Below are 26,591 nucleotides of genomic sequence, written 5' to 3'. Positions count from 1 at the left end.
TAACATAGATGCACAACAACCTCAGAAAAGCAAACCCCCTCCCCCCAAGACCACGTCCCACCCACTCTGACTCCAACTGTCGGTGAGTACCTACCCAAAAGCAAACCAGAACAAATATGAGAGCCAAGCTAGGAGCAAGGCCGTTCATGTGCACTCCATGCTTGCAGTACCTACGAGCACAGCCGAATCATCAGGCATAGCCTGCTGGAGTGTGTATCTGTTCACATATTAGCCACTGCCAATCACCTCCTGTTGTGAAACATGACAGGTAACCACTACATTCAGCGTCACCATAATAACGTTAATAGTTTCATTGTATCAATAGTGGAAAAGGTAAAAGATCTCAAATTTCCACGCCCAATGATAGGAGGTTGGGAACATGGCAGAGAAAGTTAGGTATTGTCCCATATCATAGATTCAGTTCACCATTTGTCTGTTCCGGGTGACGTAGGACCACCCGAAGCAGGCAGATGTTGCTCAATAAAATTCAAAGCCTGCTCAGGGTGCAGGAAGTAGTGGGTCTTTCATTTTTTCCCATTCAATGCTTAGCCTGATATTGCACAGAGTATTTCAGCCCCCCCACTTACAGCATTTTTTTTAAACCACTGTGAATGTGCACCTTGCTTTCTTGACCGATAGTGTGAAATCCAGATAAAAGGAGATTGACGAGTTCTCAAACTGCAGGTGAGGTTTGACACCGTTTAGCCTCAGAACGAGATCCCTTTACCTGTAATTGAGGAGCCTTTCAATGATAGGCTGAGGGGGTCTGGTTTGGGAGCCGGGCCCAGAGAGCTATATGTTTTCTCGACAACAAAAACAGTGGACAAATGGGAGTCCCCAAAAAGCCATATTGAGCTTCTCCACGAAAACTCCCATATGGCCGGCTGTACCTGGGCCAGGGATCACCAGAATACACATATTGTTTTGCCTCGAGCGGCCTGCCAGATCTTTATTCTGGTCGTGGAGTATTTTCAGATTTGTGTCAGGGCACCCTCCTTGCGGTGCTGGGAATCTTCCACATCCGATATATGTATCCAATATATATGGGTCAGCCTGGAGTCTTGATGATCCATCCGCCCCTGGAAAACCACCAAGCTGCGTTGCCAAGGAGTCAATCTTTGCATCAATGGCACGCAAACTAGCCTTCACATCCTGCAGGCCATTGGTGACAGGATAGGGTTGTGCCCCAGATGCGGCCGAAACCTGCTCAGGACTCTGTGTGGTTGTGCTCTTTTTGTCAAAAGGAAACTTTTTCTGAATTCCGCATCACCTAAGAATTGCATTTTCCCTAAGGTTCTCCAGCATTACTGCTCCATGAAGGTGAGTTTTGACTTGGTTTCTGTTGATGCCTGTTAATGACTCCCAATCATTTAGAATTGATGCTGTCTGGGTTTGAGATTTGTCACTGATGAGTGAAGGGGCTGCGAGGACTGAGAATATTACATCCTCATCAAATGATAGACCTGCCATACCTTTGTCAATGGTAAATTAATCATATGTCTGACAGTATACTGAGGATATTTCTCAAATGTTTGCCTTTGTTTCTCCTTGAACTGGCGGTGTCTGATAATTTTCTTACCAAGAGGTTTCAAAATCTGTCCCATGTCTGCCTCTCTTAACAGTTGTCATGTTATTTTTTAATCTGCAGGCAGAAAATTCAGCTCTGGCCCTGGCCAATGAGAATCAGCGAGAAGCTTATGAACGCTGTTTGGATGAGGTAATATGGATTCATTCGGGCTAGAGGTCCACTGTACAGCTCCCCATTGGTGGTGGGAGCAGAGTGGGGGATTTGGGGAGGGATCTGCAATGCTAAGAGAAGGGGACACTAGGTAGTTGCATGAATCAGTTAATTATTTCCATTTACCATGGTCTCTAACACTGTCCCTCTGTTACAGGTTGCAAACCATGTTGTCCAGGCACTCCTGAACCAGAAGGTAAGCACAGTTCATATGATTCCCTTCCTTTGATTCTTTTTCTTCTAATTTGTTTTGGGGAATGGTGGGGAACTTTTTCTGCCACATTGAGTCGTCTCCCAATAGTCCTGATACTAATTTTTTAGACTTACGCATGCCCCACTGTCTCAAAGGTCCACTTGCTGTTGCGATATGTAGTGTTCATGCAAAGCACATTTGGAACCTGTGCTATTTTTGCTTTTAGGATGCTGTAACCCCATCCCTAATGCAAAACCCCTTGAGGATAAACAGGGCATGTGGTTTGTCTGTGCATCAGAAGAGGGAAGTGTTATTTCAGAGCACCTTCATAAAGATTTTTTTTCACCTAGGACCTGCGAGAGGAATGTCTCAAGCTGAAGAAGAAGGTTCTTGACTTGGAGAGACAAAACAGGACGCTCAACGACCTATTCCACCAAAAACTGCAGTTCTCGTCCGGGGCAGTCCCCCAGGTAAGGACAAGAGTAGCCAGAGGAAGCTCTATTTGCAACACACACATTGGAATCTACTGTCAGCACATTACTTCCTACCTAGTGTGTTCTGGACAGCACCTACATTCTGTGTTTTGGGCATCACCAATGAAACTGCATGACCATTGAGGAGCAAAATGTTAACTGTGTGTTGCAGTGTGGTAGTTGACCATGTTTAGAGAAATACTTAAGTGTCAATCTGTGTTTCAGCTCCAGGCATGTCCACCGCTTTCCACGGATCCTCAAATGGGAGTTTTGGATACACATCTGGTTTCTGCCCCTGTGGGACTTTGCACACCCCAGGTAAGATATGAAACCTGGGAAGAGGGGGAGCAGCAGTGTTACTTTTGTGCTGTTTAGTATTTAAATTTAACTTTCCATCTAGCTGTAGCCTTCCTCAGCACACAACTACAGATGCTGTCTGTGCCCAGAGCTGAAGCATTGGGAACTCTTAGCGCAGATCAATATCAACGGAACACATCCTGCTATGTCAACTTCTTGTTCTGGTCTTCGTCTGCTGTTCTCTGTAGTGGAGAAGATTAAAACCCAGGATGAAAATAATTATGCACTTTTATAGTGGATGCATTTGAATGCACCTGTTGGCATGTGGACATCCAGCTCGTATGAATACCTTGGAGGAAGCTCCTCATTCCCCATTATAAAAAGCAGCTTCACCATCATTAAGTGGTCTTTTCTTTCCCCACCTACCCCATCTGTGGTACTGTCTCTGTGCTTCACCCCTCACAGGCTTGTCAACCTCCTGATCTCCCCAGCTTCTTATTATGAATTATTTGCATGATTACTACCTTAAACTTCAAACTCTGTAAGAGCTTGTGACCGACTCTGTATGGTCTAGAGAACCATTAACATCACGAGGTACGATAAAGCAAAAACATTCTGGTTTAGTTTGAATATGCCACAGTCTTTAAAACACACTGTAGGAAGATGGCTCTTTATATAATGGACCAAAAAGAGGTACACTGTGCAAACTCCAATTAGTTTACTGAGGTACAAATGACACCCCAACTGCTTTCTTTTATGGTAGTGTGGGCGAGCAGTTAGGCATGCCAGAGGGCAATTTATTGTACATACAAAGGCAGTAAATGAGACACATACTCAATTAAGAAATCTGACACAAATTTATAAAAATAGCACATACTTTTATATGAATTTAGTTAGCAAGACCATCGGAATCAGGTAAGTACTTTTCAAGTTATGAATTTTTACAGTTTTCAAAAGCTGACAGTGCAATTTTTGGAAGCGATAATGTTACCCTATGGGGGAAAAACATGTACTGCATTCGGGCATTTAACAGCGACTTACAGGACTGCTCTCCGGGACTCCAGGTGAGTATGAGGCAAGGTCCAAGGCCACACCAACAGGTCACTTTGGTAGGCTCTGGGGTGTCCAGGTGCACCTCCGTCCACTTCTCCTCGGGCTGTGGGGCTCGGGTGCAGTGGTGTGTTTTGGTGGTGGCAGGTTCGGTGCTTGAGGCAAGGTCCAAGGCAACACCAACAGGTCACCTTGGGAGGCTCTGGGGTGTCCAGGTGCACCTTCCGTCCACTTTTCCTCGGGCTGTGGGGCTCCGGTGTAGTGGTGTCTTTTGGTGGCAGGTTCAGTGCTTGAGTCTCTCAAGGTTAGAAGGGGCTTGCAGAAAGAGGCTGTAGGCGGCGACTGGAAATCCAGTCTGGCCAGACTCAAGTATAAGCTCGGCTTTTGTGGGTCTGTGGACCCCGTTGGCACCGGCACCATCACCTCCCTTGGACTCTGGTACATAGGCATTTTGAGACGTGGGTGGCGGCGGTCGCAGACTCGCTCTTTTTGTGTTTGTTTCTGCTGCGAGGGGCAAACAGGACAGGTGAGCCACTCTCTATGTGGGTCCCACTGTCCCTGAAGTCCCTAGACTTGCAGGTCGGTCGTTCTCGGGGTTGATGTCCAGACTGGACACAAGCCTTGACTGCTGCAAGGGGTCCAGTACACCAGGTATTGGTACTGTGTGGCTCCTGTTTGTCCTGACGTCTTCACACTTGGAAGGAGGACGGATCCGACCTGTAGGAGCACTTCTACCTCTTCCTGTGCTGCTGCTGCGTCGGTGGTCCCCATAGGCCGCAGGTTGGTGTACCGGGTGTTACTTCTTTGGTGCCTGTGGCTGCAGGGGAGTAACTCATCTACTCCAAGGGAGTTTTTGGGGCAATTGGCGAAGCACTGGCAGCCCTCCGAGTTTCTTGGAGTCTGCACAGCGGCAGGACGAGTCGGTTGCTCTGCGAGGGTCAGGTGCAGCAGGCTGGCAGGGTTGAAGCTAAGTCAGTTGTGCTCCTCGGGTCGGCAATCTTCTTCTTTGCAAACTTCTTTTTGGCCATCGAAACTTTAAGTCCTGATATCAGGGTGTCCCACAAATACTCAATTTAGGGGTGTAAAGGGGAGTGAGGGGAATAGCCAATGGGCTATTATCCCCTTGGGTCACTACACCCCCTAGATGGTCACTTCCTTCGGGGAGTGGGCATCACCTTTTCCCATAATTCCTAATTCCACCACAGGCAAGATGGTGGAATCTCTACATTTGTGTTCACTTCAGGCTTGGTCACCCTAGGGGTGTGTCCAGCGTGGCAGTGCAATATAGCTCCTGATTAGCTAATTGTCCCACCTGCCCTGGTGCCAGATGTGCCCAGGGTATGGGTTGGCAATTCCTTGTGTGGGGAAGGCTTGGGTCGCACATCAAAGGCAGCAGAGCCCTTTAAAGCCTCCTGCCTTGATATGTTGATTTACCAGTCTTCCTGGAGGAGGAGGCGATAATGCCTCTCTCCAGAGCTGTACAACAATCAAAGTGTCCAGATAGGATCATTTTTATACACTAATCACATGTGACTTCAGTACTCTGTTCCAAAGCCCGAGTGTTTTATTTCACTCCTTTTTAGCTCCTTTTTTTTTTTTATAGCAGAACAAGATCAAACCATTGTTAACATGTCATCTTGTTGGGCAACACTTCTTTTGAACAGATATTTTCATATTTCCAAAACATACATAAACAACTCAAAAATGCAACACAATAGAATGCCATACACAGTACACCATACAATACACAAAATAATACATATATACGTTGATACAAGTACAAGTAACCAGTCCTTATTTTACACCTACACCTGGCAGACAAACACAATTTTTCACAAAGGCTTCCGCCTATTATCCTGCCTGTGTCTATAGCTTATGGAATAGTAATTTTGAAGAGTGTTGTCCTTATGGGGAAGGAAAAGCGATGTGAATTATTACCTCGTGGCACACCCAGTTGTCTTATCCCATAAGCAGAGTCAACGTGTTTCGAACCCCATCCTGCTGGGGGTTCTCCTTAGGACTTGGACTTGGTCTTGATAAACTAAAAAATGAAATCACAAACGTGTGTTTTAGTAACTTGCCCCTATACTCCACATATAGCCCTTAGTACCACTAATTGTATAAAAATTAGGGACCTACTTCTTTATGGTGATATCAGGAAATTGGTCTGTAACACTGATTTTCTCCTTCCAATATCGTAACTGCCGCTGTAAGCAAAAAAACACATGTTAAACTCTCTGTTTGAATACCGAATTGCAAGAGTCATTAAGAGTTTCAGAAAGACTCGAGAGGGGGAACCCATACCTTGATTAATGGCAGGTTAGCGAGGTCCCAAAACGGACGAGTCAATCTTGTATTTCTGACCGTTTTAGGTTTCCCTAAAGGAACAGAAAATATGTGTATGTTCTAAAATGCTGTGAGTGTTTATGAAGGACGCTTTTTAAAAAACAGAAACAGGTGGCACGCCGATAATCGCTGCCTGCTATGTGTATTGTATTTGGCTCTCTACTAATGCAGTGCAGTCACTCACATTAACAGTCTTATTGCTCCTTCCCTGCTGGCTACAAGTTTGCTCCCAGTGGCCAATGGCTTCACGCACTGTTAGAAGTCACCGCGTAGTTCCCACTCCACTTGCCTTTATGGAATTTCTCATGTGTGATACAGCTTGCAGGTCCTCACTCGTTCTGCTTCGCCTCCGCGGTTGACTGATGGCCTTGCTTTTTTTAATTCAATTCGGTAAGATTCAAAGCTTGAGATGGATCTGAATGGGTGATTCAGTTTGGTGCATCCTGGGAATCGTGGTACATACTGTCTAGTCTCTGACAGATGTCTTATAGCCTCGCAATTTCTGACAACTGGTTAAGCCCTTGTATGGCTGTGTCAAATTTCATTATCAAGAATGCCTCTTTTTGCGTCAGTAGGGTGTCCGGGTTGCCCATCAAGTTTGATTTAATAAAACACAAAACCGTCCATTTAAATTCATTTTCAGAGTTTTTACGTGTAATTAAGTGATTCACCATAGGTGCTGTTAAGACCTTGTTCTTTAATCTGGAGCGGTGTTGTATAATCCTTTGTCGCACCTCTTGATGGGTTTTTCCTATGTATATTTTTGCTCACGGACAGAGAATTGCATATACTACATTCTTATCTTGCAATTGGTAAAATCATTATGGTGCTAGTGTCACTGACCATCAGTAAAGATGTTTCCTTCTATAGTAGTGCTACACACAGAACAGTTCCCACATTTGTGATGCCCCTGAATCGGTTTGAGGTTTAACATTGTCCTCAAATTATCAGATCTTTCTTGGAGTGGCAGGGAGGTGCGCATGACTTGCTGCCCAATACTGCGATTTTTCTTTAGCGCAAATAAAGGAGGGCCCACATTTGGTATTGAACCTTCAATCAGATGCCTATTGTTTCGAACAATCTGATTTAGGGGTCGGGTGTGAGGACTGAAGGTGGTGATGCATACAATGCGACCAGTCGTTGGTTTGCTCTTTTTCGTCAAAAGATGTTCTCTAGGCTTACACCAGGCCCGCTTCATTGATTGTTTCAAAAGTTTCTTAGGGTAGCCCCTTTCTTTGAGTTTTTTACTCAATGCCTCAATATCTAACTCCAAATCCTCATGTCTGGTGCAATTACGCCGTATGCATAAGTACTGACCAAACAGGAAATTATTTTTCAGATTCCTGGGGTGATCGCTTCTGAAATGCAACGCATAATTTTTGTCAGTTGGTTTTGTATGCAACGTCATAATCAATCCATCAGATGACGTTTTTACCTCGACAACTAGAAATGGCAAGCTCTTCGTACTGTATCACAAACTGAATTTGATACCAGGGCTACGATTGTTCAGCCACACATGGAAATCCTTCAGCGATGATTCTGATCCTTTTCATATGCACCAGACATCATCGATGTATCTGTACCATTGCACGATTTGGTCGCAGTATGGGTTATTGTTGTAAATGAATAGATGCTCGTAGCGATCCATATACAGTATAGCCATTTCTCGCGCAGAGGGACTGCCCATGGCTGACCCTTTAACTTGTAGAAAAAAAATCTTCATGGAATTTGAAAAAGTTCTTCCGCAAAGATACAGAGGCCAACCTCAAGATGAATTTTGTGGGTACTTGATGGGGCCTTGGACGTTGTTCAAAATAAAATTCCATGGCATCAAGAGCATCCTGTTGGGGAATTTGAGTATAAAGCGATGACCCGTCCTTCGTAACCAAAATATGTGCGTTTGAATCAAAAGTAAATCCTTTAACTTTATTGATAAAGTCCATGGTGTCACATAGATACGAGGGGACCTCCAGGATGAATGGCTTCAGGAACACAGCCACATATTTGGACAGAGGCTCTAAAATAGAATCACACCCTGACACGATGGGTCTGCCAGCTTTTTATTTTTTTTGCATCTTTATGTACCTTCGGCAGAAAGTATAATACAGGTGTTCGTGAACATTTTTTAATAAGATACTCCGCTTCCTTGGGTCCCAAAATCAATTTTTCCGTGCCTTCTGTCACTATTCTTGATATTTCATGCCCAATCTCCTTAGTTGGGTCCTGCATGATGCCTTGGTACCATGTTGGATTTTGTACATGACTTCTTCCTACCTGTAGATAGGCCTCCTTTGCCCAGATGACTACAGCACCCACTTTGTCTGCCGGCCTGATAATAGCCTCTTTTTGGTCGTTCAAGGAAGCAATTGCCTTCTTGTGTTCCAGTTAAACATTATTTTTAACATGGACTTTTTTCTTCTCTAAAACATTCAATGATGATAATACTGCATGTTCAAAGGTGATGATAACCTTTGGAATGCTGTGAGTAAGAGGACAAAATGTTGGCTTATTACGTAAACCTGATACTGAGCTGGCATTGTTCCTGACCTCCTGAGAGTGAAGGCTCTCTCCCCTAACGGTCAGAAACTCGTCTGTGGTGGTAGTCTGGATAGGACCGGTTAGCCAGAACATTAGAGGGTTGGTAGGTTTCAGAGGGGTACCTCTAAGGTGCCCTCTGGGTGCATGTATTAATAAATCCAACACTGGAATCAGTGTGGGTTTATTAATACGAGATGTTTGATACCAAAACCCACAGGTGTCCGTGAAGCCTTTATGTAGCTGGGAAATTCGTTTTGACCAGTGAGTGCCCAGTGCATACCTTTAAATTGCTTCCCTGTTCACTTGTACTTTCAGTAATTGAACGGCCAGCGCAGGGGCAAATCTGTCCTCACATGTAATATAATGCACCCTGCCTTAGGGGTGCAAGTCCTGCTGTAGGGGTCACTTATAAATATTACATGCAATGTTAGGGGACCATGCACACAAGTGTGTGCCATGTCGTGTGTTCACGTTTTGGAGCACCCTGTCACGCAGCCTACAGTGGCAGTCTGTATGAGTTTGTTGCTGGGCCCCTTAGGATGGCACACGTTATACTGCAGCTCCTAGGGACCCTCCTCTGTACCTATGCCCTAAATACCAGAGGTACCACTTACTAGGGATTAGAGGTGCTAAAGGTCTGGTCGCTTGGGGATCAAGTTACCAGTTGTCTTGGTTTGGGTAAAGAACCCTGGCATTGGCACCTGGTTAGCAGGAACCCATTGCTCTTCAGTCAAAGGTGTATCAACTACCAGGCAAAAAGTGAGGGGGCTACTGCAACAAAAACCCAGTTTCCTACACACACCAGCAGTAGATTAATATTTAGCAGTGGAGAAAGAGTGCATACTTTGAAACACATCAGCAGTAGATTAATACTGAGCAGTGGAAAAAGCATGCCGTCCTTTGAAACACTCCAGCAGTAGATTAATACTCAGTAGTGGAGACAAGTTGGGGTCTTCTGAAACATGCTAGTCACAGATTTATTAAAGTATTAGAGTTTAGGCGCCTCCTTAACTGCGAAGTTGGGTGAAGATGGCCCTTTCTCATTCTGCAGGCTTTGGAAAATACCAATTAAATGAGCGAATATAAGGGAGCAAAGAAAAATAGTTCAGCCTCTACCCCTAATTGCAAACAATGTATTGCATGACTGCACACCCAGGGTGTCTCTTGTAGTCTGAATTTAGCTTCTAATTTAAGAGAATATACATCCTCTTGTGGTTCTGTTGTGTACAAACTGCTATCGCCTCAGATACTTTGGAAGGATTGGGGCATAGTGCTTTGTCTAGAAAAACAAAGTTCTTCAGAAAGGCCTGTGAGATTGGCCTCTGCTGCTCTGCTTTTGCTATCGGATATGGCACCACCACAGTGGAAATGATATCCTAAATTGATATGCGAAAACAGCGCAAATACATGCAGTTGTATAGAAATGCAAGACTCTGTGAAGAGGTGGGCTGAGCGGTGATTCGTTCAGAGCTCTAATCCCCTTACTAAATAGCAGGTTAGGTAAATTAAATCTCAGGCGTATAGTGGGTTTATATCTAGAATGGGGCTTGTTGGTGTGTTGAAGAAAATATTTCTGGCACAGTGGGTGAGAAAATTAAATGTCATGCTAAATGCTAGGTTATGTTCTCAACCCAACTTCGTCTCCTACCATCAACTACGACGCATGATGGAATATCAATTGGATCTTAGATTTATACTCCCTTACCTCCGACCCTCTGCAATTCACTGCTTTGTGTTTGATTTCACCCCTAGATGCTATTCTAGCTTTGTTCTTTCACCTGCCCCCTGTTTTGAGCTTCAACTGCAGTCCAACTGTCCTCTGATCATTTAAGAATTTTCTCCTCATCCCTGCTATGGGTATGGTCTCTGTCACAAGTCACCTGCTCATAGTCTTAACCACATCCTGTGTAATCATGGCTACCAATACCCTATTGCGATCATGGTCTTCTTAAAATATGGACTGCTTTGCCCATTGTCCTTCATGTATCGTGTGCATCTTATCTTGGCCTAGCTCACAGGAGAGACTCGCTCTAACGTTAGGAGGCATTGAGCCACTTCAGTGTGGCTGGGTGAATTTATATAGAATCTTTCTCTAGAACTGCCACGATTTCACTGTGTACCCTGTGGTTCTAATTGGACAAATCAATGAAGTGCAAGACCAGAAGCCACAGACTCTTTGCCTGCGCACAACCCTGGCAGTTGAGCATGCGATTTCAGAAACTTGGGGAGCGGTTTCATTGCAACCCACCCCCATTCACCACATTGTCACTGATGGTGGAAACCCAGCCCCAGGAATAAGAGGGTATTTGTGACATATCTTCTCTCTCACTTGCCCTGGTATTCTCTGTACGGCACACAGTGTATCTTTATAGAGATGGAGTTGGGGAGCAGTCTGCAGAGTTGCATGAGCTATGGGAGTCTTCCTTGCTGAATTTCTCTTTGATTGGAATCTCCCAGATCTTTGCCAAACATTGTGCTATTTATAGACTTTTCCCCCACAATTTAATCTAAAATATCCTTCAATCCTAATTAGTCTGCTGCCTAAATCTTTCTTCTATTCTCCTCTGGCCTCAAAGTCTCCTGATGGCTACACCTTGAGACATTTCAACTTGAAATAAGTTGCAACACAAATCTAACACTGAGGCTACATGAGACTGTGTAGTTTAGTAAGGCAGACACATTGCTGCTCTCTGAATGCACATTATTGCATTGCTAATAATGAATGTCCTAAAATATAAAACAAGTAATAAGTGCCTAAAGTGGCTTAAGCACTAAATAAATAAACTACTAGTGTATAACCATGATCTCTTCCATTCACCTCCTACTTTGTACTTTGTATCTCTGGCAATCTCTGCTCTGGATTTGATCACAGCCCTATTCTCTGCTCTGACTTTGGTATCCTCTACACTCCACCTATTCTGGTTTTGGCCTTGCTTCATTTTTTTCTTTTTTTCTTTGGCTTCTCTACTTACCACCTGTTCCAGTTTTGCTTATCCTACTTTCCTCGTGTTGCCTTTCTACCTTAACCCTATTTGGATAGTTTTCTTTCCCGTTTACCCCTTAGCTTGATTTTGTTTTTATGCTACTCCTTGTTGTAATCTTTGTCTTGGCTCTCAACCCTCTGCTTTTGCCAGGTTACTATGATTTCACTATGAAACACTTTCTTTGCATTATTTGGGCTGATGATTATGTCTCTCCAACTTATCCTCTGCTCTCATGTTATGCTCTCTAACCTTCACCTTGCTCTAATTTGGCTCCTTGCCACATACCCCTTGCTCTGATCATCGCCTCTACCATCTGCACCCTTGACCTCACTCTTCCCATGGTCTGATTATTGTTTCACCCCATCAATCACTCTTATCTTGTTTTCAATCCTCACTTTATGCTTCAGTATTGATAGGGTTCATGCACTGTGTGACCTTCTCGTAGCCCCCAACCCTGTTGGCATTGGTAGAGGTTGCTCCTGGAACGTATCCAAAATCTTTCTTTACTGGCTTATCCCCCTGTGTATTATTTTCACATGATTGGCCTTCTGCTGAGTGTCACTCTTACCTCTGCATTCTGTCTTTTCCTCCAGGGGAGCCGTGAGAGGGCCCGCGGTGGCAGCCATGCCTCTTCCTCATTAGATGCACTATCGCCATTCCTGAAGAAGAAGGCTCAGATCCTCGAGGTGCTGCGCAAGCTGGAGGAAGCTGATCCCCTTTTAACATGTCCTACATCACACCTGCCCCTGGCTGGGCATACTGACTTCTCCCTGCAGTGGAAAGCAGAGCGACGCTGGGAGCTTTCCACCGCCTCCCCGGGTTCAACCACTGCGGATGGAGTGGTACCGTCCATCACCTGTGGCCCTGAAGCCTGGGCGTCCCGCCTTCTCGTAGCTCAGAATGGCCTGGAAGATCTGCTGCGGTGGAAGACAGCAGGGCGGGGACCCAGTCAGGAAAACCTTACAGCGGAAGCCAGCAACATTATGGAGCCAGAGAGGGCTGATTGTGGGGACATTGAGCAAGCTGAAATGGTGATTCTGCCTTCTCACTGTTGTCATGATTCATCAGGCCCCAGCTCCTCTTCCTCATCCGATGACAGTGGAGAGCAGGGGGACGTGACTGCACCAGAAAAGGACTCACCGTTGTCTCTGCTGGGCATCATCACTAAACAAGAGAGTGACTTTCTGCAGGGTGCTGACTCCTACGTATCAGTCATGATTGAAAATGGCATTCGTGGCACTGTGACTGGAGACCAAGACATGGTCATCACTGGAGAGAGTGACTGTGATACATGGGCTTCAAAGGGAGGGTTCCCCCTTGCAGGCTCACTGAGCAGAGCCCTAGAAAGGGAGGTTCTTCGAGAAATCTCCAAAGCAGGAAAATCCAAGCAGGCCCAAGAACCTGAGGGAACCTGCCATGGCAGACCAGATCCTGCACAGAAGGAGGCAGAGCTGAGCAGCACTACTTCAGCGATGCAGGAGGCAGATAATGTAGCAGAGATTCCTTCGACCAGTTTCAACCTTGCATTAAAGCAACAGGCGAATGCTCTCTTGGAGGCACAAAGTCAGAAACACACCTTCATTAGCACTTACATTCCCAGTGGGTGTCTTGACACTTCACAGGAACTGGGCGACCCGGCGTGTAAAAATCTCTACCCTCCCACTGAGTTGGGAAGCAACAACAAGGGGACCTCTGACATTGATACTTCTCCTTACCATGGGGAACCAAGGCATATCCCCATGCCGTCCCCGACAAAGATTCTCAAGTTCCTGAAGATGCCAAGTGCATCTGATAGGACACAGAGTCCTAACCATCTGCGACTCAGCCCCCAACTCACTCGGAGCTCCAAAATTCCCTGTAGGAACAACTATGAGGTCTACCACTCACCAGTGCCATCCAGGAGGTCCTGTCGGGGAGAAGAGATTTCCCGATGTGGTGGGAGGGGCCAGCTACCTCTTGATGGGGATCCTGCCGCCATCTCTGGCAGTTCTTCGACCAGTAGTGCCACCTCAGTACATTGCTCCCCTGTGTCTGTCCGTAGTCCTCCTGTCATCCCATCTGAGCTGTTTGCCCAACAAGCTCAAAAAGCACCTAACTATGAAAACGTTTTGGAGATCACAAATCGTGATTCTACTAGCATCTTACAGACCTGCGCTTCTCACCTCACACATCATCTCATCCGGCCAGTTAGAGAATCTGAGGTGTTGGAATCTCACAATCTTAATTCCATTGCCCTCTCAGGAAGCCCTCAAGGTTCCACAGAGAAAGGAACACAAGGTTTAGAGCCTGCCCACAGCAACGTAACAGACCTTTTCCCTAGCAGTGCAGAGTCCAAGCCTGAACTGGAGCCCTCAGAAAGAGGCTTCTCGTCTTTGCCATCAGGATCCCCTGGCAGCAAGTGCTCCTCTCCTGCTTTGAAGTCTGAAAGTGGAAAGAAACCTTTGGAGACTCCTGTGGGCCACCTTCCTTTCCAGGTACGCCTGACGGCTCTGGGCAAGCTGAAGAGTGCAGAGAGCCTGCAGCCAGCAGTGTTCACGCAATCTGAGGTGAAGGAGGAGCCAGGCGCAGAGAGGGAGAGCCAGGTGACAACAAACAACCAGAGAAACCGAGCGTTGTTAGCAAGGCCATGTGAGATGAGTGAGAGCCCTCCCGACTTCGTGTCTGAGCCACGTGTGTACCTGAAGCGTGGTTCTGGCTCCAAGAGCTTGAGGCAGGCAGATGTGTGCGTAAACGGGGAACCAAGAGTTAAGTGCTACCACTCCAACTCAGTGGGTTCCAAAGCTGAGGCGGCCAACTGCTCTCCCAAAAGTGACCAACCCTCTAGACACCGGGCTCCACCTGGGTCTCCACAGGCTTCTCGAGCCCACGGTAAGCCCCCAGCAACTGGGAATAGTAGCAGAAATGCGAAGAGCCCTCATGGGAGCCCCACCAAGATGCCAGCAAAATCCCCTCTGAAAACCTCGGCACCCAGAGGGCCCTTTAGTGAGGAGGCCAAGTCTTTCTCCCCTCCTGCAGTGCCTCTGCTCCTTCCAGGCCAGGAGGAGAAACAAAGAGCTCAGCAACTAAGCATGGGTCGGAGGAGTGTAACATGTGCAGACTACATGCCTAGGACTCCGCCTGGAACCAGGACCACAGAAAAGCTTCCATTGAGCTCCACGCTGCACTCTGCCATCGAGGAAAAGGTGATGAAGGGCATAGAAGAGAACATGCTTCGCCTGAAAGAGCAGGACCGGGTACCGGTGGTAGAGGTGAAACAGAAGAATTCAAGCGGCATTGCCAGTTGGTTTGGCCTGAAAAAAAGCAAATTGCCTGCGTTGAGTCGGAGACCTGAAGCCTTCAAGGTAAAGGACGAAAAGCGGGGTGTTGCCTCTCCACCAAGAAGGGATGGAAAAACTGCCAACAAGAAGTTAGAGGTGGAGAGCCTGAACATCTCCATGCTGATGGAGAAGGCAGAGGACCTTCGCAAGGCCCTGGAGGCAGAGAAAGCATACATGAGGGGTGTTTCTGCAGAGAGGAGCAGAGCTCATTCTGGTGGTATTGTAATGGAGCAAACCCAGAGTGAGCTGAAGGTGATCTATTCCAAGGAGGTGACGCCTGACAACTTCATGCGCCAGCTCCTGAACAGGTGAGTCTGCTGTAATGTTCCTGAAAGCTCACATGAGCGATTATATAATAGATTTCAGAAAAGTTGCATCAGCATGTTGCCCTATAGCAATAATTGAACCATTGTTTTGTATGTATCTTGAGTATAGTTCTATGTAAAAATATTTGTTCGAGGCATATGAGCTGCAGATTGTACACTTAGCATAGGTCGCCATCTGGTGTTGGGCCCGGATGTTTGCAGTTTGTTTTTCTTCTTGGACAGTCTTTGGAAGTCACGAGTTTGGTGACTCCTCCTTCGGTCCGTACTGCGCATGGGCTTCGGCTCCATCCTCAGATTGTTTTTTTCCGCCATCGGGCTCGGATGTGATACTTCGTGCTCCGGCTTCGAACTTCTACGGTTCCAGCCTCGACGGAAAATCCTCGATTCTTCGAGTTCCTTCATCATCTTCATCTCTCGAAGCGGCACTTTTCTCCATCCCGTACATCGACACCGGCCTTCGGGCCCTCCGCGACTCCGGTCCCGGCCGATGGAAAGGACTCCGTTCAAAAAGTGCCCAAAATGTGGGTCTAAATTTCCCCACACCGACCTCCATCAGGTGTGTAACCTTTGCCTCTCTCCGGAACACGAGGCTAGAGACTGCCCCGCCTGCAAGTCTTTTCGATCGAAGAAGACCATCCGAGATCGAAGAGCTCGACGCACCATGGCGCACTCATCCTCGGCAGCTCCACCGGACATCTTTGGAGACGACGCCGAAGCTTCGGGGCAAACACACACCGAGCAGGAGGAAGACGTCGTCAGCGCTTCCGAGGCCGACGACTCCGACGTGGAGGACGTTACACCAGCGCAGCGGGCCGTGAGTACTATGCCCCCTCCCACCCCCGCGCCGAAAACCAAAGAGACTCAGGTTACTCCCTCGCCTGCCGGCCTGGGCAAAACCAAAACCAAAACTTCGATCACCCCACCTTCGGGCCCGGTGTCGAAGCACCCAAAGTCTCATGGCAGCTCGGGATCGAGCCAGCCGACACCCGGTGCCGAAAAACAGCATCCGGCACCGAAGACTGCTAAATCCAGCTCGACTCCGAAACCACCGGTGCCGAAGCCTGGACAGTCGGTGCCGACCAAACACAAACACAAATCTGTCGGCACCGACGCTCCGGCGCCGAAACATCCTTCGACGCCGAAACACCCGGAGACCTCAAAAAAGCATGGCGCACACAGACCATCGAAACCCCCGGTTCCGAAATCACCGGTGCCGACAGACGACTCGACACCGTTGGCTCTGTTTACACCAGACCCTTTACAAAAGACTTTGTCCAAAGATCCAAAGACTGGGCTTTTGACTTTAACTACCAAGAAAAGACGCCTTGATGCTCCGGCTCCTCCTCCTCCACCCAAAAGGAAGGACTCTGCTACTTCTCCCCTCAGAGTGCCCTCCCCACCACCGCCTCCCCTACCCACTCCACCTCCTCCACCGCCTCCACCTCACAGGTCTCCGCCACCTTTACCTCACTACGATCCGGCCCCATCCCCAGATCCGGATGATGGGGATCCGGACAATTACCCGGCGGACGCCCCAATGGATCCCACTCCACCAGGGACCCCAGATCCATGGGAGGATTACAATAACCCTGATATACCCAATGTACCTCAGGACGACCTATACCCATCAAGGCCGTCTCCTCCAGAGGACTCCTTAGGGTTTCATCATTTAGTGCAGAGAGCAGCACACTACCATGGGGTGGACATGCACAGTGAACCAGTAGAAGAAGACTTCCTACTGGATACATTTGATATACAAGACAAATCTACTTCCATTTTACCCATGCTTAAGGGTGTCACCAAGCACACTACAGAGGTGTTCAAAGACCCTGTCAGAGCCAGAGTACTAAACCCTAGAATAGAGAAGAAGTACAAGGCGGCACCCACAGACCCTGCTTACATCAAGGGCCCTGCTCCCCTAGATTCCCTAGTTGTCTCCACAGCTAGAAAGCGGGCTAACTCCCAATCCTCAGGAGATGCCCCACCGCCAGACAAAGAATCTAAACTTCTGGACGCGTCTGGTAAACGCACCGCCTCCCAAGCTGCAAACATGTGGCGCATTGTAAACACACAAGCACTGCTTGCGCGATATGATAGAGCACACTATGACGAACTAGAGGCTCTTATGCAGCACCTTCCAGAAAAATACAAGCACAAGGCTCATGACCTTATACAGGAGGGTAAACTAATCACAAACACCTCCATTAAGTGTGCCCTCGATGCAGCCGACACTGCTTCTAGGGCCATAAATACCAGTGTCCTGCTTCGCCGCCACGCCTGGCTCAGGATCTCAGGGTTCAAACCTGAAGTCCAGGCATCCATACTCAATCACCCCTTTGACCAGGAAACACTCTTTGGGCCAAAGGTAGACGAAGCGCTCGAAAAGATGAAGAAAGACACAGACACAGCAAAGTCTATGGGGGCACTCCAAACACAAGCCTCCAAACGTTCCTTTCGACGCTCGTCCTTTCGTGGCACAGGTAGAGGCTCCTCCACCGATAACGCCTCTACCTCCTACAAGTCCCCTCCTCAAAATACCTTTTCAAAGGGTAATCAGAGAGGTGGTTACAGGGGTAACAACAATAAGGGCAGGGGCAAAACCAACAACACCCGTTCTGCCACCCCCCCCGCACAATGACTCCCCTCCGCTCCCCCCAGACCATTCCACTCCGGTCGGGGGCAGACTACAAAACTTTATCCACGTATGGGAGTCCATAACATCGGACAAATGGGTGACCCAAATCATTCGGTCAGGGTACTGTCTAGAGCTAACATCTACCCCACCCAATATCCCACCAAGGCACCGTCCAATGTCTCAAGAACATTCCACACTGCTCAAACAAGAGGTACTTTCACTCCTGCAAAAACATGCTATAGAGCAGGTCCCCGTCAACCAACGAAATCTAGGGGTCTACTCTCTATATTTCTTAATACCAAAGAGAGACGAGACCCTCAGACCCATTCTGGACCTCCGGCCTCTAAATGCCTACATACACTCAGACCATTTTCACATGGTCACTCTACAACAAGTCCTCCCACTCCTCTGCCAGGGAGACTTTCTCACAACCTTGGATCTGAAAGACGCATACTTTCACATTCCAATACACCCCTCTCACAGGAAATACCTCAGGTTCGTGGTGGACGGGCAACATTACCAATTCATGGTTCTCCCCTTCGGGGTCACCACCGCACCACGGGTGTTTACCAAATGCCTAGCAGTAGTAGCAGCACACCTCAGACGTCAACATATTCACGTCTTCCCTTACCTAGACGACTGGCTGATAAAAGCCGCGTCCTACGACCAATGTGTGCAGCATACAAACAGCACCATCCAACTGCTCCACCAGCTAGGCTTCACGGTGAACTACCAAAAGTCCCACCTCATACCATCTCACACAAAGCAATACCTCGGGGCCACTATAGACACCTCCAAGGGTATTGCCTATCCAAACTCAGCCAGAATCACAAGCATTCAAGCCTTACGCAAAACATTCCTTCCTCAGCACTCTCTTCCAGCAAGAGTGTTTATGAAGCTCATAGGAATGATGGCGTCTTGCATTTTCATAGTGCCCCATGCAAGACTCCACATGCGTCCACTTCAAGAGTGCCTAGCACAACAGTGGAACCAGGCCCAGGGTCAGCTGACGGATCTGGTGTTGGTGGACGGCCGCACACATCACTCTCTGCAGTGGTGGAACACCACAAACCTTTCCAAAGGGCGGCCGTTCCTGGACCCGGTTCCTCAAGTGACTCTAACAGCGGACGCATCGCTCTCCGGCTGGGGAGCGCACCTTCTACACCTCACCATGCAAGGTCTATGGACGCCACAGCAAAAATCGCTCCACATCAACCATCTGGAGCTCTTGGCGATCTTTCTAGCCCTAAAATCTTTCCAAAAACAGATTTCGGGCAAAGCAGTCCTCATTCGCACAGACAATATGACTGCAATGTATTATATCCAAAAACAGGGGGGGACACACTCTCCCCAGCTCTCCCGCTTAGCCCAGAGCATATGGAGATGGGCAATTCCTCAAAACATCTTTCTCCTGGCACAGCACGTTCCAGGCGTACAAAACACCATGGCAGATCTGCTCAGCAGACAAACGCAACAAATACACGAATGGGAACTGCATCCACAAGTTCTTCACCCATTCTTCCAACAGTGGGGGCATCCTCAGATAGACCTCTTCGCCACCCACGAAAACAAAAAATGCCCAAGCTTCGCCGCCAGATACCCACACCCATTGTCCAAGGGCAATGCGATATGGATGAACTGGTCAGGCAGATTTGCATACGCCTTTCCACCTCTCCCACTAATTCCATTAGTGGTCAGGAAGCTACAACAGCACTCCCTCACACTCATTCTGGTAGCTCCGACGTGGGCCAGGCAGCCGTGGTACACCACGCTACTACAACTGTCAGTGGTACCACATCAAAAACTGCATCTATCCCCATGCCTCCTAACCCAGAACCATGGAGAAATCAGGCACCCGGACCCAGCTCAGCTCAACCTGGCGATCTGGCTCCTGAAATCCTAGAATTCGGATACCTTAACCTTCCCCCTGATTGTATGATCATCATCATGGAAGCCAGACGTCCTACCACTAGAGCATGCTATGCCGCAAAGTGGAAAAGATTTGTAATTTACTGCCGCAACAATACAATCAACCCTCTAGATGCATCCATACAGCACATCATATGCTATCTGCTCCATCTTCACAGGTGTAACCTGGCATATTCATCCATACGCCTACACCTAGCAGCGATCGCTGCTTATCTACAAAACAGGCAGCATTTATCACTCTTCAGAGTGCCCGCTATTAAAGCCTTCATGGAAGGCCTTAAACGAGTAATTCCTCCCAGGGCACCACCTTCCCCTGTATGGAATCTAAATTTAGTTCTTACACGACTAATGGGTCCGCCCTTCGAACCAATGCACAAATGTGAGCTACAGTTTCTCACCTGGAAAACAGCTTTCCTCGTAGCTATCACTTCCCTTAGAAGGGTTGGTGAAATACAAGCGTTCACCATACAGGAACCCTACATACAAATGCATCACAGCAAGGTCATACTTCGCACAAATCCGAAGTTTCTGCCCAAAGTCATTTCCCCCTTCCACCTCAATCAATCAGTGGAATTACCTGTCTTCTTCTCGCAACCCCAATCTGTTGCAGAAAGGGCCTTACACACACTTGATGTAAAAAGGGCGTTACTATACTACATACAAGAACGCAACCCTTCAGGAAGACTAAACAATTGTTCGTTTCCTTCTCTCCACCACATAAAGGCAACCCCATTTCAAAATCAGGGATAGCTAGGTGGATTGTAAAATGCATACAAATTTGCTATCAAAAGGCAAAGAGAACATTATCTGTTCCCCCTAAAGCCCACTCTACAAGAAAGTTAGGGGCTTCTATGGCTTTTCTAGGGAATATACCCTTAGATGACATCTGCAAGGCAGCCACATGGTCTACACCGCACACCTTCACAAAACACTACTGTGTAGATGTGCATTCCAAGCAGCAAGCTAGGGTGGGCCAGGCTGTACTAAAGACACTTTTTCAAACAGCTGCAACGGATACCGGTGGTCGCCGCTAAGGTTGGGTACTGCTATATAATCTATGCTAAGTGTACAATCTGCAGCTCATATGCCTCGAACGGAATATGCTACTTACCAGTATGCATCTGTTCTTGGCATGTAGAGCTGCAGAGTTGTACACGCCCACCCGCCTCCCCGGCTACCTGTATCCGTTCCAGTACATCTTATTTAGATACAACACATGGGTTTCTCACTGTTATTACTACGCTCCATCATTTCCCTGTTGGCGAAAAACAATCTGAGGATGGAGCCGAAGCCCATGCGCAGTACGGACCGAAGGAGGAGTCACCAAACTCGTGACTTCCAAAGACTGTCCAAGAAGAAAAACAAACTGCAAACATCCGGGCCCAACACCAGATGGCGACCTATGCTAAGTGTACAACTCTGCAGCTCTACATGCCAAGAACAGATGCATACTGGTAAGTAGCATATTCCTTCTGATCTACAGAGTACTCCTGGCAAGGACCCCAAGCACACCTTCCATTTTCTTACCTTCATTGGTGTTTCTTGATTGTTTGTTTCTAAAATATGTTTTTGTAAAATCTGCCTGCTCTAACGTGCCTGGCCTTGACTTCCCAAGTGTCTTTAAAAATGTGCAGTCCAAATTACTAAGCAGTCCCTTTCCAGTGACGACGCATCCTGCAGAGACTAACATGAACTTATAAATCAGTGCTTAGGGTATGCGCTTGTGTCTGTTGTGTAGTCTGTTTCTACACAGGCACAAGTGATGGGTTGACTTTTGTAAGTGTAGTTTTCATATATGAAATGATGTTCCTATCATCCATGCATGCAGACCAAATGTCTATTTGTCCAAATGTCAAATGTTCCTCTAAAACAAATAGAAAAAATACAGGGATTCAAACAGATGTCATCTGGAATGCAGAGTTTGCAGCCCAGCTTCCTGGAAACCTACTATGCAGAGAAGAGCTGAAAGTGCACACCGTATGGATTCATGTTAAAAAATATTTGTCAAATGTTGGCTACACAAAGTGTCACAGAATATTTGCCTCAGTATTGAAAGGTACAGCAGGAGTCTTCAACCGACAAAAGATGGCACTGCTGGACCCCACAAAAAACACATTTAGTGGGAATAATAATTTATGTTGAATGTAAGAAGTAGGAGGGTTGTGCCAGGTCATGATGGTGAGTACCCTGCAGTGCAGTAGAAAGGTTTAGAGATTGAACTTCCCCTTTAAATATGGTAAAATTGCTGTTAGCCAGTCGAAGTATATCATATAATATTGCAATTTATTTTTGTTTTTGGAGACCAAGGAGGAACGCAATTAGCGTTGCAAATGCAGATGTATTGAGCAACATGGGTAATGTCTGCGTGCATAATCCAATGCAAGCAGAATTCAATGTTGTTTATTTATTTTTTTATTTAATTAAATATAAGAAAATACAATTCAAATTTTAAGCCAGTACTTTACTGAGCAAATGAATTTGGCAAACTGCTATACAGAAACAAAAACCTTTTTCATCCACTATTCAGATAAACATGCAGTTTTATTGCAATAATCTAAACTTTACTGACAGAAATTTAATATGAGCATTTTTTTCACTGGCAACTAAACAACTCTTAGAAATTTTATAACACACATATACGTTTTTATTCCTGTCAGCTTTCTTGCTTACATCACTCATTTAGTCCATTCCTGAACGTAGTTTTCAAGTACAGTTTTAGCCTTAGAGTTCCTTACCTAAAGGATCTGCTTTTCAATGTCTATTAAGACTCATAAATACAGTTTTGTTGACTCATTAACAGACTAAAAAGGGATTGAAGCAGATTTAGGATCGTGATGTTATACCTGTATTTATTTTATACCTTGGTATCACATTTTCAGTTATCAGATTTATTCTTGAGATGATACTATCCCAGAAGTGCTGAATTGTGTCACATGACCATAACAAGTGGCCATTGGCAGGACTTACAATAATCAGAAACAAGCAAAGTAATATTCAGAAGTATTGTTGGTGTCTGGTTCTCTCAAAATCGAATGTTGTAATTGTTTTGACATGGTTGGCTCAGTCTCAAGTGTTTCATTTATCTCAGTAATGAGATATTTCATTAAGCTCCCTCTTAGAACAAAATAATGGGAATGCAAACTGGATGCGGATGCACCTTTTTAAAATTAATATCCGGAGCTCTATAATGTCATTGTCCATTACATAAATATTCATGTTAAACAACCTGATTTGCTCTTCAAAAATGTTGCTCGTTTTCCTGCATATATTTGAATTTCTAAGATCCCAAAAATTGGCAGGAACTTTAGACCCTGACAGCACTAATTTTCAGAATTCCTACCTTTGGTCATTCTTTTCAATATTTCTATTTTTTATCTTTAAAAAAAGGCCTATTCTAGTGAAGCACATCAGAATGAAATAAATAATTAATATATATATCTTCCAGTATTTATGCTATATCCAGTGCTGAAATTGCAGTTATTGTGTCTATTTGGCAAATTGCCTCCTATTTTCTCCACCCCAAGTATCCAGTCAACCGAAATTTGATATTGATTTTTAATGATTTTGGCTTTTTATCCCACTGACTCTCCCCTAGTACACACATCTCCTGCTTAAAATGAATAGCTTTCTTTCCTACATTTACTGTGCTTCTTTGGTGAGTGGGTTTTATAAAGCACAGATTACCTTAAGCGATCACACGTATGAAAATGTTTTTGCATCTGTTCCAAAACAATGTTTACAATTGTTGACACAAGATATTGTGTATTTGCTAATTTTGACGCTCTGGTGTTTTACCTTAATATAAGACAGCTTAGGATTCTGCTGGGACAAGTTTGAGAGATGGCAAAGATTGGGTTCCTTTCATTTTCTAAATAGCTCTACATCCTTATCCTCTACCCCATAAAACAACAGACCATGATAACCCCATGTGCATACCAGAATGCAATAGTGTTACTCCAGGTCAAACTTGCTGTAATAAGTGGGTTGTGTGTCAAGTTCTGTACTGTGTGGACGGCTACTTTACCCAAGCACCGGGATGACTGGCACTGTTCAAATTCCATTTTCTGAGTACAGCTGTACATTCCTTTTACATAATTTCTTCCACACAGGGTGGATGGAAAAGATGTTTATGACATTCCTCTTGATTTGAAGAATCAGTTGCCAGATTTTCAAAAGGTGACCAGAGAGAGCAAAGAACCTCCAACCTCCAGGCTGCAGAGGAATGGTATTGTCAGCCACCTACAGCACTGTGAGGATGCACCAGAGCAGGTGAGTATCCAAGCAGCGGATACCAGTTCCTGCACGTCCAATCACCCAGCCTATGATCCCTCAGTCACCTGTTCATTAATGCTTTCAGTTTATCGTAATTGGCCCTTAAGTGTGTTTTGCAGCATGAAGGGTTGTTGTCCTTAAACGAGTCTCAGAATTGCACCTTTTTTACCAACAGATTGAAGATGGGAATAACCGAGAGGAAGTGCCTTCTGATGACAGCCTGACGGAGTCTGTGACTTCCCAGCATTTTACAGGTATGAGAGAGGGCCTTTTACTAAGATGAGGAGACTTCTCATTGGCATGAATACATGGGGAGTGGGAACTGGGAAGGGAAAAGAATCTCACTGGAACAAGTGAAGATCATTGTTTTGCAACGTGAATAATTTTTGGATTCACATGCTGTGCATTTTTCTGCCATCAAGTGTTTGGGTCTGGAATTTTCCCCAAAAACATTTTTCCTTCTACTCTTTTTTTTTTGTTGTTGGTGCCTCCATTTGGTTGCCCCCTCGTGACGTCTTTGTGTGTCCTCCGGAATCTCCCACCTTTGGTTGCTGTCTTCAGATTCTTTTTTTCCGCTGTTTGGTCTGGATGCATGCAGTCGGCTTGCCAACAATTTGAAGGAAAAAGTTGCCTAAAAGCAAGAACAATTCACCAAAAATCTAAACGATCGAAGATGACATCAGAAGAAGGCACCTGAGAAGTTCTGAGAGCAGGACAAGGTATCCTCCGCAACGGTTCCAGAGAATGCACGTCCAGGGGGCTCCCTGAACATGGTGATGGATAAGACACCATTCTCGTTTTGCAAAAACTTCCACCATACGTTTGCAAAAAACGACCAACACCAGGGCTGCAACCTCTGCCTGCCGATAGATCACCATAGTGAAGACTACAATACCTTGTTCAGCGTTTACCCCAAAGACTCTGAGGGTAAGACAGCGACAGAGAACAGCCTAATGTACCATGCAGGGCCAACATCCCAGTCCATCTCTACGAGACTTGGGCCTTTCCAGCGATGAAGAGGAGAATATCGCCGATGGTCCAGAAGGGGGTACGGAGGCTGACATCCAGATTGTGGACACTGACCAAGGGGGCAGGAAGACTTGTCACACAGAGGTAAGAGACACATTGTCCTTGAAGATTTTACCCAAGTCACGAAAGTCTGACTCTAAATCCTCGAAGGAAGCATCAGCATCGAAGCACCAGAAGACTGCTAGGATGACCAGACAGAAAAGTACCCTCGGATCCTTCGAAAAGAACACCGCAGTGGTAAAGACCCTCCATAAATTCAAGACGTCAAAGGACAATTGAGGAAAAAACGCATGGACGTCAAAACAGAAGCGGTCGAAAACAGAACTACACGGTTCGCCGAACTCGTCATTGAAGGATTATTCAGCATAGAAGAGCAAGCATGATAATCTCAACGTCCAACAACAGACAGTCGAGATGGAGAAAAAGAAGAGACAGCTCGAAGCTGAAATGGTTATTCTTTTACAAAAAAAGAAAGACTTCGATGAAAATCTCAAACAGTTTTGCATCCCAAATAAGGCTTCAACATTAATTGATCAAGGGGACGAATGCCTCGAGGAAATAGATCCACCTTTAACACCTGAATCTCAAGAGGTGCAAGAACAAGAAATCTTTTATTGGAGGAGGAAGAACAACAAATCTACCAGGGTTCTGAGGCTTCAGAATACCAGGACACACAATGGCAAGATCTGGAAACAGACTCACCAGAAGAAGGTGTAGACACTTATCCTTCAAGGCGATCACCACCTGATGATATTGGGATTTATAACTAGGTTATAAACAAGGCAGCATATAGTTATGGGGTGCAATTAGAAGAGGAAAGACAATAATCATGTCTTCTACTAGAAACACTCTTGCCCACACAAACAAGGAACCTCATTTTACCTATTCTCACTAGTGTTTGGGATCAAGAAAATTAGGAATTTAAAGAACCAGCAACATGTAAGGCTGTCACCTCTAGGGCAGAGAAGTAGTATAAACACTCTTCCAAGGATCCAAGCTACATAAAGGCAACAGTTCCAGCAGATTCAGTAATGACATCTACTGCTAGGAAGAGGGCTAACATCCCAAGCACAATGGGACCTCCTCCACATAAGGAAGGTAAGAGGATTGACCTTATGGGGCGAAAGCTTAAAAGGAGTACTGCAAACCAGTGATGTATTACAAATTCCAATGCACTACTTAATTGTCACACCGACCAACATTGGGAGGAAATTGTTGAATTAATGAGACATCTCCTAGAGCAGTACCAAAAGAAGGCAACACACTTTGTGGAGGATAGCAAAAACACAGCCAGTACCGGTTTAAAATCTGCATTGTATGCAGCAGAAACATCAAGCAGACAAATGATGATGTGCCTTATGCATTACAGAACAACGTAACGCCTGGTTAAGAATTTCAGGTTTAAACCTGAAGTATTAGCTAACATACTAAATGCACCATTTAATGGGCAACAACTATTCAGGA

The 26,591-nt window shown here is 46.0% G+C and overlaps 1 protein-coding gene across 2 annotated transcripts in view; it reads left to right on the top strand.

Annotated features, from left to right (window-relative positions):
- Window positions 1–26,591, top strand: part of NCKAP5L (NCK associated protein 5 like) — a 248,218-nt gene that overhangs the window by 176,900 nt on the left and 44,727 nt on the right. For both annotated transcript variants that reach the window (XM_085600386.1, XM_085600385.1), the window contains exons 3-9: window positions 1,649–1,717; window positions 1,896–1,934; window positions 2,282–2,401; window positions 2,630–2,722; window positions 12,213–15,244; window positions 23,936–24,095; window positions 24,274–24,352. In XM_085600386.1, the coding sequence (XP_085456512.1) occupies window positions 1,649–1,717; window positions 1,896–1,934; window positions 2,282–2,401; window positions 2,630–2,722; window positions 12,213–15,244; window positions 23,936–24,095; window positions 24,274–24,352 (3,592 nt within the window). The remainder of the gene's footprint in view (window positions 1–1,648; window positions 1,718–1,895; window positions 1,935–2,281; window positions 2,402–2,629; window positions 2,723–12,212; window positions 15,245–23,935; window positions 24,096–24,273; window positions 24,353–26,591) is intronic.

This window comes from Triturus cristatus, chromosome 4_2 (genome assembly GCF_964204655.1).
Source record: "Triturus cristatus chromosome 4_2, aTriCri1.1, whole genome shotgun sequence".
In the NCBI taxonomy this organism is placed as follows: Eukaryota; Metazoa; Chordata; class Amphibia; order Caudata; family Salamandridae; genus Triturus; species Triturus cristatus.
Note: the sequence above shows the minus strand (reverse complement) of the source record. Positions and strands in the feature narration are given on the sequence as shown.